The 14613-nt window shown below is 39.4% G+C and overlaps 1 protein-coding gene across 34 annotated transcripts in view; it reads right to left on the minus strand.

Moving 5' to 3' along the window:
* picalma (phosphatidylinositol binding clathrin assembly protein a) overlaps positions 1-14613 on the minus strand; it is a 136743-nt gene that overhangs the window by 91402 nt on the left and 30728 nt on the right. Inside the window, exon 2 of one of the 34 annotated variants that reach the window (XM_059964559.1) lies at positions 14066-14118. The exons of the other annotated variants lie outside the window; for them this stretch is intronic. Within the exon in view, the coding sequence (XP_059820542.1) occupies positions 14066-14114 (49 nt within the window). The 5' untranslated portion in view covers positions 14115-14118. The remainder of the gene's footprint in view (positions 1-14065; positions 14119-14613) is intronic. 34 annotated transcript variants of the gene reach the window in all.

The following is a 14613-nucleotide window of genomic DNA, read 5'->3' on the forward strand; positions in this document are numbered from 1 at the left end:
ATGTCCATTTAGGAATCGAATGGCAGAGAGGAAGAGCTATTCCTGAATCACTGAGTGTGTACCTTCAGGCTTCTGTACCTCCTGCCTGATAGTAACAGTGAGAAAAGGGCATGCCCTGGGTGCTGGAGGTCCTTAATAATGGACGCTGCCTTTTTGAGACACCACCCCCTAAAGATGCCCTTACAGCTAATTAGCTCCTTATAACTCCAGTCCATGCAACATCCTAGTAAACTACTTTTGCACCATTGCCAAAGCCTCCATATATTTACTACTGTGGCAACCAGATTGGTATTCAATACTTCAAATGTGTCCAAAAAGTAGCAACATCATGACTTCTCAATTTTTACATTCAGTACTACAACTGATCAATGCAATCATACCACATGCCATTTTTAAACCACCTTATCATGTGTTGCCTTGTTTAGGGAACTATGGATTGCACAAGAACCCTCTGTTCAACAATGTTCCTATGGGCCTTGGCATTTACTATGTACTTTGTTCTTGGTTTAACCTCCAAAATCAAAAAATAAATCTGCAAATGCAAAAGGACTGCAAGGGACAAAATTGGTCCTCTGAAAAATAAAAATTTATGGGGGGGGGGGGGGGGTGCAGGGTCAGGGTGAACCTTACTAAGAAAAATTTAAGCCAAATACAAAGTTACACACTCAACAGTGTCAACAGCAACAACTTAAAATGGCAGACAGCGTCGCAATCCGACTTAAAATGGTGGACAACGTCACGATCTGACTTGAAATGGCGGACAGCGTTCTCCTTCCTCGGTTCGTAAGTACGAGTTGTCCGTAAGTCAGACGTTCGTAACTCGGGGACTACCTGCATTAACATATACACTTCCTTATCTCATCATCTATGCCTTTAATAAATGCCTATGCAAACTACTCAAAAGGAGTTTACCCACTTTCTCTGGTTCCATGCACAAACTCCCATCTTTGTCCTTCAGAAGTCCTGCCCTTCTCTTAGGTATCCTCTTGCTCCCTTTTGGGATTTCCTTAATTCTAGCTGCAAGTATATTTCATGGTTCCTTTAAAGCCTCCCAGTACCATTCAATTTCTTTCCTGCTTCCTTTATTTTCCCTAATGAGCCTTGCCCGATTTCAGCATCCTAAACCTCACAGATGCTTCCTTTTCCTTTTTGTCTGAACTTAGAGCATCTATCATCGAGGGTTACCGAAGTTTGTCATCCTCATCTTTCATTCTCACAGAAACACACTGGTCTCAAATTTTAACCAGCTGGCCTTCCACATCAGACATGGACTTGTCTCTAAAGATGTAGTTTTAATCTTCCCAACTTCTGCTTAATATTGTTGTAATTAGCCTTCCTCCAGTCTATAACTACCCTAACCCAAGCAAGGTTTAATCTTATTTTCATCTGTGACTATCTGAAAACTTATGACAACTCTTCTAAACATGCCTTCCCACTGAAACTTCAATCACCCAGCCAGGCTCATTCTCCAGGCCTACTTCAGAGTGATGTACCTTTCTATTCCCAAGTGAACCCTCCAAGATGTCCTCTCCGAGTGCAGCCATGATGTATTTTAAAATAACATTACACCAGTGACGGAGGATGAGAGGTGACCTGACAGAGCTATATAAGATGATGACAGGCATTAATCATGCGGATAGTCAGAGTTTTTTCCCAGGGCTGAAATGGCTAGCATGAGAAGGCACAGTTTTAAGGTGCTTGAAAATAGGTACAAAAGAGATGTCAGGGGTTAAGTTTTTTTTAATGCAGAGAGTAGTGAATGCGTGGAATGGGCTGCCGGGCAACAGTTGTGCAGGTGGATACAATAGGGTCTTTTAAGAGACTATTGGATAGGTGCATGGAGCTTAGAAAAATAGAGGGCTATGGGTAACCCTAGACAATTTCTAAAGTAACTACATGTTTGGCACAGCATCTGGGCCAAAGGGCTTGTATTGTGCTGTAGGTTTTCTATGTTTTTATCTCCACTGGCTCTTTGGAACCTTTACCCATGACTCAACATGATAAACATTCAGTCTGAGAATATAGACCAAAGAAGCCCTGAATGTGCAGTGGAAGTATCTATGACCTCACAAACCACACAGATGTCTGTTCTGTTAGACATTACCAGACCACATCTGTGAGGCAGTCTAGTTTCATTGGAGACTCAGGCACTAGAGATACTGGAATCAGGAGCAAAAAATCAAAATAGCTGGAAGATTCAGCAGATCAAGCAGCATCTGTGGAAGCAACGGGCTGGCTAACATTTTGAATAGAGATCTTGTATCAGAACAGATCATATGGAGATAATAGTATAAAGTTGAAATGAGAAGGGGGGGGCGACACAGAGGCTGGTTGGCAATAGGTGGAATCAGACAAGGGATGAAGAGCAAATGCCATGGTTCCAGAGGACTGGAAAATTGCAAATGTCACTCCACTCTTCAAGGGAGAGAAGCAAAAGAAGGGAAGTTATACACCAGTTAGTCTGACCTCAGTGGTTGAGAAAACGTTGAAGTTAATTGTAAAGGACGTGGTTTCAGGGTGCCTGGAACCAAGTGCATGGAGGGGAGAGGAGGGGAAAGGTAGAGATGGAGGCTGACAGGTGATAAATGGAAGCAAATCAAAGAGCAAAGAACACTGGTGCTTCTCCAACCTTATTTCTAGCTTCCCATTCCCTTCCAGGCCCTATATCTTCCCATCTTCGCCGCCATTGTTTTCACTTGTTACTCACCAGCCTCCGTCAATAAACTCCATCCTCCCATCCTCCACCTAGCCCTTCTCCCTATCTCTTTACACTGGCCATCTTCTCCCTACATTCTTAGATACAGTGCTGGGTCTCGGCTGAAATGCTAACTATCCTTTTGCCTCCATAGATGCTAATTGATATGCAATTTGAGCTTCTCTGAAATGTACTTTTTTGTTTCATTGGTCTCATTACCCAGCTCACAAGGCACAAAATTGCAAATCATGCTCACCTGAGACTGCTTCAAGAGAATTCCTAGTTCAGTAGAGAATTAAAGCAAGCCATTGAAAAGTCAGAGCAGGAGTATGAAATGGTGAGGAAGCAAAATACAAAGTAGTAAATACTGTTTTTGATAAATATGTTCTGAAATTTTCAGCTTTCCCCAATGACTTTTCCAATGGAATTTTTTCAAAACAATAAAATCTGTCCAGATGAAAATTTGTATTCAGTCAGTGAAACTCCAAATTCTGCTGCTCCATTAACCAATAGCAGGTTGAAGGTTAAGTAAGTTGGCAATGTTGAATGTTGAAGTGGTGTTCCATGAGGGTCTGTGTTAGAACCACTTCTTTTACATTGTATGTCAGTGATTTTGATGACGGAATTGATGGCTTTAAGGCCAAATTTGCGGATGATACGAAGCTTGGTAGTGTTGAGGAAGCAGAGAGTGTTGAAGAAGCAGGGAGGCTACAGAAGGATTTGGACAGATTAGGAGAATGGGCAAAAGAGTGGCAGATGGAATACAGTGTCAGGTATCAACAGTTGTGGTATCTGAAAGAAATAAAAATCACCACATACAGGGTAATGGGTAAATGAAACTTGAAACATTGTATTTTGAGAGACCTTGTGCTTCTTAAGAATGGTGTTTAAGGACTGCCAAGATAATATTAAAATAGTTAAACCGAAGTGGCAAACACAGAAATTGGAGTTTTATTTTAATGACAAACTAGGGTACAGTTAGAATTTATAATAAATTGGTAACCTTTGAAATAAATAAAGGCCAAAGTAACTGACAGAATGTAAGTAGTGTCGATGTCAAGATGATAGACCAGATTATCAAGACCAGATGGACTACACCCAAGGGTTATCAAAGAGGAGGCTAAAGAGATTGTGAAGGTATTAGTAATGATCTTTCAAGAATCAATAGATTCTGTCATGGTTTCAGAGGACTGGACAATTGCAAATGTCACTCCACTCTTCAAGGGAGAGAGGCAGAAGAAAGGAAGTTATAGGCCAGTTGGTCTGACCTCAGTGGTTGAGAAGACATTGAAGTTGATTGTGAAGGATGTGGTCTCAGGGTGCTTGGAAGCAAATAATAAAATAGGCCAAAGTCAGCATGGTTTTCTTAAGGGAAAATCTGTTGGGATTCTTTGAAGAAATAACAAGCAGGATAGACAAATGAAAATCAGTGGATGTTGTGTACTTGGATTTTCAGAAGTCCTTTAAAAAGGTGCCATACATGAAGCTGCTTAACAAGAACCTATGGTATTTCAGGAAAGATACCAGCATGAATAGAATATTATTTGATTAGCAGGATGCAAAGAGTAGGAATAAAAGGAGCCTTTTCTAATTGACTGCCAGTGACAAGTGGTGTTCCATGAGGGTCTGTGTTAGAACCACTTCTTTTACATTGTATGTCAGTGATTTTGATGACGGAATTGATGGCTTTAAGGCCAAATTTGCGGATGATACGAAGCTTGGTAGTGTTGAGGAAGCAGAGAGTGTTGAAGAAGCAGGGAGGCTACAGAAGGATTTGGACAGATTAGGAGAATGGGCAAAAGAGTGGCAGATGGAATACAGTGTCAGGAAATGTATAGTAGAAGAAATAAAAGCATACACTATTTTCTAAAAGGAGAGAAAAATTAAAAATCTGAGTTGCAAAGAGACTTGGGAGCCCTCGTGCAGGATTCCTTAAAGGCTAACTCATAGGTTGAGTCATTAGCAGGGACATAAATGCAATGTTAGTATTCATTTCAAGAGGACTCGAATATAAAAGGATAATGTTGAGGTTCTATAAGGATCTTGTGAGGCACTATTTGGAGTATTGTGAGCAATTTTGGCTCCTTATCCAAGAAGGGATATTAAATTATTCCAGGATAAAAAGGTTTGTCATTTGAGGAGAGTTTAATGATTCTGGGTCTCTACTCACTGGAATTCAGAAGAATAAGGTAGGAACTCGTTGAAACCTATCGAATATTGTAAGGCCTCAATCGAGTGAATGTGGAGATGTTTCCTATGATAGGTGAGTCTAGGACCAGAGGGCACAGTCTCAGAATAGAGGGATGTCCATTTTCTTTAGGCAGTTTTGTGAATCTGTGAAATTCATTGCCAGAGGTGACTGTACACCAAATCATTGAGTTTATTTAGGAAGAGGTTGACAGATTCTTGATTAGTTATGACATAAAGGGTAATGGGGGAAAGGCAGGAGATTGGGGATAAGAGGGAAATGGATCAGCCATGATCAAGTGGCAGAGCAAACTTGATAGGTCGAAGAGCCAAATCCTGCTCCTATATTTTATAATCTAATAACAAAGGTATGCCAAAATAGATGCAAATGATGATTATCAACTTGTGATCTTGAGTGGAAGTTTCAATGCCATTTTTAGTCTGAAAGGAAGAGACTGATTTTGTTTTGAGGAAGATGGTAAACTTCTGAAAGATCAGAAAAGGGGTAATTACTTACAATGATAAAACTGAACTTTTAGCTTTCTGACAGTGACAAAGAAAATAGTGATTGGGACTCAATATTCAACATTTTTGTGACCATAGGAATACAGACTATCCACTGCAAGTGTAACAGTATTAATAAAAATCTTCAAAATTCCACCAAACCACTCTAATCTTCCACATTAGTACTTTTAAATCTTGTACCAATCTTGTAAATAGATATTTTTAAAAAGAGAACATTTGGAATCTATGGAATCTTAATTCTTCTTCCTAATAAATTGTCATGGGGAAATTTATTGAGATAAAGTCAAGACAAACATTGCCACTTTTGTTTTCTTTAAGCAGAAACAGCTCTTCCAACAATCATAATCATGAGGAGCAGAGACAGGGTGAAAACTTACCCTTTCTCCTAGAGCTGGGGGAAATCAAGAACCAGACAGCATAGATTTAAGGTGTAAAGGGAGAGAGATTTAATGGGAACCCAAGAGGCAAACTTTTCAAGAGGATCCAAGAGGATGGTCTGTAGTTGAAATGAACTGCCAAAAGTGATCAGAGTATATTAACAATATTTAAAAGACAAATAAACAAGTACATGGATGGTAAAGGTTTGGAGGGATATGGCCAAATGTAGACCATAAGATATAGGAGCATAAATAGGTCATTCCGCCCCATCGAGTCTGCTTTGCCATTCAATCATGGGCTGATCCAATTCTTCCAGTCAACCCCACTCCCCTGCTTTCACCCCATATGCTTTGATGCCCTAATCAAGAACCTTTCTATCTCTGCCTTAAATACACCCAATGTCTTGGCCTCCACAGCTCCTTGTGGCAACAAATTCCACAGATTTACCACCCTCTGACTCAAGTAATTTCTCCACATCTCAGTTCTAAAAGAACATCCTTCAATCCCGAAGTCGTGCCCTCTTGTCCTAGAATCCCCTACCATATGAAATAGCTTTGCCATACCTAATCTGTTCAGGCCTTTTAGCATTCAGAATGCTTCTATGAGATCCCCCCTCATTCTCCTGAACTCCAGGGAATACAGCCCAAGAGCTGCCAGACGCTCCTCATACGGTAACTTTTCATTCCTGGAATCATTCTCGTGAATCTTCTCTGAACCCCCTCCAATGTTAGTATATCCTTTCTAAAATAAGGAGCCCAAAACTGCATAGAATACTCCAAATGTGGTCTCACAAGCGCCTTATAGAGCCTCAACATCACATCTTATATTCTATACCTCTGGAAGTGAATGCCAACATTGCATTTGCCTTCTTCACAACCGACTCAACCTGGAGGTTAACCTTTAGGGTATCTTGCACAACTCAACACAACCCGCTCCTCCACCTACATTCATATTGTCGGCAAATTTAGCCACAAATCCATTAATACCGTAATCCAAATTATTGACATGCATCGTAAAAAGCAGCGGTCCCAACACTGACCCCTGTGGGACTCCACTGGTAACCGGCAGCCAGCCAGAATAGGATCCCTTTATTCCCACTGTTTTCTGCCAACCAGGCAAATAGGACCATCTTAAATGGGAACTTTGGTTGGAATGGACCAGTTGGCCAAAGGGGCTGGTTCTGTACTGTGTGACTCCATGACAAGCATAGAAAGAAGTTCCCCCCCCCACCAAAATTTACACCTTTTTAAGTTTAGATTTTATATGTTTACATAATGATTTATCAACTTGTTATTCAGACTCGCACACAAATGTAGAAAATCTGACAGTGACCAAAGTACAAGAATTTTCCCAGATTATAAGGAGAAAGGCAACCCTAGGTACCCCAAAAGAAAAATATTTTTCAAGGTTCTTCCCCCCCCCCCCCCCATCAAAAGTCTGGCAACCCAAAGAAAACCTACAAAATTTGTAAGATACTCAGGATTTAAAAACCTCAATTTGAAAGCCAATGATGTACAGAACAAAATTGAATGGTTTGTATAACCGTGTTTTTTTTAGAAACAGCTTAAAGTCGGTACATAAAGGCACACAGTGTGTAATTTGTAACTCTGACAATATAACTGGAAAACAATACAACCTGCTTCTAGAAAAGCTTCACATCAAATTAAACTTTGTACCAAAGAATTCTGGAATGTATAAAGACCACAAACACAGCAAGAACACTTTCAGAACAGTTAAATGCATAAGATTAAGAGGATAATGAAAACTAAACAATCTAATTATAGCTTGGCTCTTTAAAGGTACAGAACCCAAGCTGAAGATCTCTTCAATTGACTGGCAAGACCAGCAAAGTTACATTAGCTAGAAAGCACATTTGCAAGGGGAATGAACCAAATCAGAAATCCTCAGTAAATGTCAAACTGATCAACCTTAGTGTTACCTCTCTTCTATTTAACTCTGTGGTTCAAGCTCACATACAAATAATATTCATTTAGACAAGTTAACTGAAGTCTACATACAGATGCCAAATTTTACATTTGCACAGTTCAACTCTTGCAACCGCATAAGTGGTCAGGAAGGGGATGTAATGGTAAAGAGAGAATGAGAAGCAATGAGAATATAAACTGAATCCAACAAGACAGTTACAGAAAAAAAAATCATTCTAGAAGGCAATAAACTTCAAAAGGTGTTTTGCCTAACAAATTTCTGCACTTTAACCGTTAAAATACTGGAGGCTCTCAAGAATAGACACTACCTCAGGACTTGGGAGGAAAGGGGCTATAGCCATCATCAAGAAGCAAGGGGGAAGGGTGAGGCAGGAGCTAGCAGGTAATAGGAATCAGGTAAGCAGAGATTATGATGGGCAGATGAAGCCCAGCAGGGAAGGAGAAGTAAAAAGGACCCCGTTTCAATCCCTTATCTGGTTTAATTAACACACACACAAAAAAAACAGCTATATACTTTACACTTCCCATCTCACCTTGTTCCACCTGTCATGGCTTCAGATTACAGACTAAACCACAGAAGGTAAAGGTTACGAAAGGTAAGGAAAGTAAATTTTGAAAAACTAAGGTGAAAAACACAGCCTGGTAAAAGTTAAAATCAAGAATTCTCAAGCAGCCAAATGCAGGCACATCTATACGTTAAGGGCTGCAGAGACAGTACTACCAACAATTTTTTGTAAAATATAATCACTATTAACAGCACATGAAAACCTAACTCATGTTGACTAAGGAGCATAATTTGCTCTCTAAGCTTTTTTCTTCAGAATGTTTAACAGACTTTCACACCATTACTGAAGGGATGCAAGGTGGATATTATCATACAACTGTGAATATCACAGCCTTCACTTAGTTAGAAAATTATAAACTTTTATAAATTTGAATCTTTATCTCTGTCTGCAAGGAAGCACACCAAATTTAGGCAATTTACACTTTTAAATAGGAAAAGTACTTCTAAAGAAATAAATCAAAGTAAATTTATTATTGGATAGCATTTTAAGCAAATAGCATTAAATTATGCTACATCTCCGTTCAAGTTTCAAGTGTGCTTTTGAGTTACATGAGAATTCCTAGACATATTAGACTTATAACTTAAATCTGTTCCCTACCTTTAACAGTCTGCAAGTACTTCAGAGTCAAAAAAGAAACGGGCAACTAAAATACAAAATGGATGTTTAAGACAGGTCATGAAAAAGAGGAAGCTGTTGATGAATTTTGGAATGAACTTCCTAAGCCTGCGGCTTAAGTGAGTAATAGTAGAACTGCCAATGTAAAGTGAAAGACAGAGGTGTGCATTCAAAGCTTAATGAGCTCTGGGTGATGGTAGAAATGGAAAAGACCTGGAAAAGAAAATACCAAAGCAAGTCCATGAGAAAGGAGGACAAAATTTTAAGAACACTGCTAGGCTTGACGGATCAAGAGTCAACCAAGATCTGCAAGGCAAATGATAACAGGGTTTGTAGAAGAATTACTTTTTAAAGCAGAATTTTCAGCAAACTGTGAATTAAGAGTATTGAACAAGTAGTCATCTAAGAAAGTAGTCAAGCATTTAAAAACTGAGATGAAAGAAAATTGCGCTAAGATAAGCAAGAGCCTGAACTAAGTAGCAAGAGACAGCCCTTTTGGATTGAGAGCTTAATTTTGTAGGATCCCAAAGTCTCAAACTATAGCAAAAGTTTGCTAGTCCATCAAGCTGAGGACTCTGGTAATGACAAATTGACTGATTTTCTGGACTTTCAGGGTATTAACAGGAATAACCAACATATTTTCCACCGCTGAAGAACAAAGTTTCCTACAAGCCCATTAAGTTTCAAGGGAGTACTGAAATCAGCAAGCAATGAGCCAAAACATTAGGATTACTATATAGGGTAGAAGAAAAGCTGAGCTTTTTTTTTACTGTAGTTCAACCCGAGACTGTGGGCATGAAGGTCAGTGGAGCTCTGCAGCAAGCACATAGAATTTACATTAAATTTTGTCTTTGCTCTTCCCAGTGATTAGCCAAAGGAAACTATTGTTCATGCCATATCAGATGCAGTACTTGTAGAAGCAACACCGAACATTAACATTCTCTCACCACAAATGCTTCCAGATCTGCTTAGTACCTAGTTTTTATTTTTGCTGCTTTTATTCTGATGTTCAACATCTGCAATTTTATGCTGTTCAAAAGAGAGAGGTAGAAATGGGTGTCACTGGTAACATACAAAAACTGATCCATGATTCAAAATGAAATTCTTGCCCTTGGAAACACATTGACAGAGATCAAGATACGAGTATGGCTCCAAAGGAGTTGGGCCACAGCAAGCCACTAGATTTGCTTTATTTGTCACAAGTTTTGTATACATGTCCAATGTATTCTGGAGACTGTACCGGGGGACAGCCTGCAAGTGTCACCAAGCTTCTGGCATCAACAGAGCACAGCCACAACTCTAACTGGAGCTACACACATTGGAATGTGAGAGGAAACCCACACTGTCAAAGAAGAACATACAGATTTCTTACAGACAACTGAACCCTGATCAGTGATCACTGGCACTATGAAGAGATTGCTATCCTACACTATGCTACTGTACCACCCTCACTAGTGCAGATATGGAAATCATGATGGATAGTACCAGTGCGACTAATTCCATTAAGCTGGGTCAAAGAGGTGCAAAGGCATGAGAAGAAACTATCAATTGTGTAAGGACTGTAGAAGGTCGGGAAAAAAAGAGGATGTATGTCTCCATCAGTAATTTTTGTCATTGTGATGCTGTAGGGAGGTAGAAACCAGGTTGAATAGATTGAAATAGCAATAGATATTGATGGTAGTGAGCCTATAACATACAACTGCAGGAAAAAAGTTTGTAAACCCCTTGCCTTTACCTGGTATTCTACGTTAATTACTCACAAAATGTAGTCTGATCAAGTCACAATAATAGACGAACACAAACTGCCTAAACTAATGACACACAATTGTACTTTTCAGGTCTTTAATGAACATACTATTTAATCATTCACAGACCAGGCTGGAAAAAGTATGTGAACCCTTGTACTTAATAACTGGAAGAACTTCCTTTAGCAGCAATAACCTCCACAAAACATTTCCTATGGCTGCTAGTCAGACTTGCACAACAGCAAGGAGGAATTTTAGACCATGCTTCCATACAAAACTGTTTCAGTTCATCAATATTTTTGGGATACCTTGCACAAACAGCCTTCAAGGTCATGTCACAGCATCTCAATTCAGTTAAGGCCTGCACTCTTAACTTGGCCATTGCAAAATACAACTTTTCTGTTGTTGATTTATTCTTGTCTTTCAGATCATTGTCTTGTTGCATTATCCAACTTCTGTTAAGCTTCAGGTGACAGACCACTACCCTGACATTCTCCTGTAAAATGTCTTTTTACAATTTTGAATTCTTTGTTCCCTCAGCGATCGCAAGCTGTCCAAGCCCAGGCAGAAAAACAGCCCCAAACCACGATGCTCCTTCCACCATGCTTCACAGCTGGGATGAGGTTTTCATGTTGGTGTGCAGTGCCTTTTCCTTAAAAAAAAGTGGTGAAAAGTTCAACTTTTGTCTCATCTGTCCACAGAACATTGTCCCAGAAGTATTATGGAACATCCAAGGTGGTCTCTTGAAACTTGAGGTGTGCAGAGTAGTGGTTTCCTCTGTGGTGTCCTTCCATGAACACCATTCTTTTCATTGTTTTTCTTATAGTGCACCAATCAACAGAGACTTTAGCAAGTTCTGGAGATTTCTGCAGATCTTTTGCTGTTACCCTTGGGCTTTTTTTTCACCTCCTTCAGCATTACATGTTGTGCTCTTGGTGTGATCTTTACAGGATACCTAATCCTAGAGAGAGTAGCAACAGTACTGCATTTCCTCCATTTGTAGACAATTTCTCTTACTGTGGACTGATGAACACTCAGATCTTTAGAAAAGCTTTAGTAGCCTTTTCCAGCTTCGTGCATCTCTACAATTCTTCTAAGGTCCTCTGAACATGGTTTTGATCAAGGCATGGTGCACGTAAACAAATCTTTCTTGGGAAGAGCAGGCTCTGTCCATAACCTGGCACTGCGCGTCTTTTTTTTAAAATAAGGCGGGGCACCTCTTCAACTCACAGCTTCAATCTCATCTCATTGATCGGAATATCTGACTCTAAATAGCTTCTGTAGAAGACATTACCCCACAGGTTCACATACTTTTTTTAAACAAAAACTCTGATTTGTTTAAATTGTGTACTCAGTTTTAATGAAAAGTAGTACAATTGATAGTGTGTTATTAGTTTAGGCAAATTGTTTGTCTATTATTGTGACCCAGATAAAGATCAGACCACATTTTATGAGAAAATAATGCAGAAAACCAGGTAATTGTAGAGGGTTCACAAACTTTTTCTTTTAACAGTATGTTAGGTACAGCTTTTTCATGAGAGTAATAAACCCGTGGTGGCAAACTGTCATTGCCCCTGCCTCATCTGCTGCATGGACGGTGATGGGCAGAATATCCTTCTCTTTGAAAAGTTGCTCAACAACCTAAACTATTGACTCATCTTTCATATCTATTTCTAGTCCCCTTGCGAATATAACCAAGAAGCGAAGATTCATTGCCTGCAAAGTTGACCCGTCCACCAGCAGAGCAAACTCTATTGTTCTAAATATGTTGCACAATGTGCCTTCCATATTCTCAGACATTTCAACCATTTGCCTTTGATCAGAGTTGTTGCTGAGCAGATTGCTTTAATTATTTGATATGGTAACTTGCACAAAACCATACTCAGAACCTCCTTTACTGTGACAAAAACAGTTCTCCGCCAACTGTAGGGGGTCTTCCAGGTTTAACAATGAAATGCTGTATGAAGCAGGCAAACAACAATCACTGTCTTGTTATGAAGTGCTAGAAAACATGTCTTGAAGTGTTTTCTGGTTCTGAAAGAGATGAGGTGATTACATGATCATTGTAATCAATTTTCAGGCACTGCAGACCAAACACTTATAAGTAATTAATTTCTTAAATTAAGTCAGTAACACCTCAGCTGCCTCCTTGATACCAAGCACTCCCATCACCTTTATGTTTATCACCCTTTAGTAATTCCTACTGCCCCCCCCCGGGGGGGGGGGGGTTACGATATTTCACAGCTACTTCTCTAAATGTTTTGTCAACAACATGCCTAGCATATGTGAAATGATGGGCAAATTTCCCTCCAAACGACCCCATCAAGCACTACCAAGTACAAATGGTTCAATTCAGGGAAAAACTCAATTTTAGCTGTTTCACCCAACCCTGCAACATGTTTTAGATGCAAAACAAAGCTTATTCTATGCTATCCAATTACACAGTACATTCACAGGGAATGGACTGCACAGATTAAACCCTGACCATACTCTCCTCTAAATAGTGATGAGATGAAATGTAGGGTGGGTGATTGTATGAAGTGGGAGAAAGAAACTAGCATTGGTCACAATTGGCCAAAATATTTTATTTGTCATATGTACTTGAATACATTGACTGGGATTCGACTAACATTAAAGCAGAAGTCAAGTGCTTTACAGAAGTGGTTCATGCTGTCTGCATGCCACACAGGCACAACTGAAGATTACAAATGTCACTTCACATTTCCATGCAAGGCCAAGATCCAGAAGGAACATTGAAGACTGCAACCCAAACCCATGATTTTACATCACCATTAATTTTTAATGAAAAACTAATTAGTGCACAAAAGTATGGCACTACTTAACCCAATTTCTTGCAAATGTAGGAAAATCAATTGCTAATTATGCATACTTATCCCACTTGTGAAAGCAGGCTAACCCTTCTAGGAAAGAATCCAGTTCAACTCTATACATCGCTTACTCCCAGTACAACTCTATATACAGCTTCTACATGCCATAGACAATCATTCTGAAAGATCACCAAAAAATTTAGGTCGTTTGATGGAGGATAATAACTGCATTCTCAAGAAACATTGGCAACAGCTTAATTCTATTGCATGGCTAGTTCAACCGAAGTGTTAATGACACTTCCCGGATTAACAAGTATGAACACCGATTACTTCTGTGATATCATCTGGACATAATGTGTTATTTTATGGTCTGAGATTACACTCTAGTAGTACAATATAAGCCAAAATTACTCTAAAATGTAAGTTTCTTCATCACATTTACTCAGGTTATAGCTTCCACGTAAAATAGGATACAAAAACAGAAGAAATGGCTATTCACCCACTCACACATAGTGAGCCATTTGTTAAGATCGTGAAACTGATCTTCTGTCTGTTTCACTTTCTAGTAAAATCCACATACCGTGATTTTCTGATCCAAAAATCTGTGATTCCATTTTGAATGTAAACATCTTCCTGCAATTAAAATCACGTATATTTTATCTTCCTAGTATTCTTGCAGTACCTGCATGTTAGAATTCAATGATTTGTGCACAAGGACAACTCAACTCTTAAAATCCTTCAGCTATTAAAGTATTCTGCTTTTTGCCATTTCCAAACAGATAATATTTGGCAGCTATGCCTATAGTTCTAGCTTTTGCCAAGACAGCCTACATAAATATGGAGGCCCATCCAACACCAGCTCCTAGGCCCCCATACAATGGCTTCCTCATCGTCATACTCTGCTCCATTAACCAACTTTGCATCGGTTTTATGTCAGATACACAAGGTCTTCTTGGAAGATAGTTTTGCGCAACTTCCCCTTCTTACCAATATCTTGTAATACCCAAACTTTTAAGATTCCAACTTGTTAACTCCAAGCCCAAGTTCACTAAGCTACTCACACTGTAGGCAAGGAGCTCAGTAGTATAAAATGCAACTCCAATACCCTGTAACTGAGGCATAGTGGTT

This window comes from Hypanus sabinus, chromosome 3 (assembly GCF_030144855.1).
Source record: "Hypanus sabinus isolate sHypSab1 chromosome 3, sHypSab1.hap1, whole genome shotgun sequence".
Lineage (NCBI taxonomy): Eukaryota > Metazoa > Chordata > Chondrichthyes > Myliobatiformes > Dasyatidae > Hypanus > Hypanus sabinus.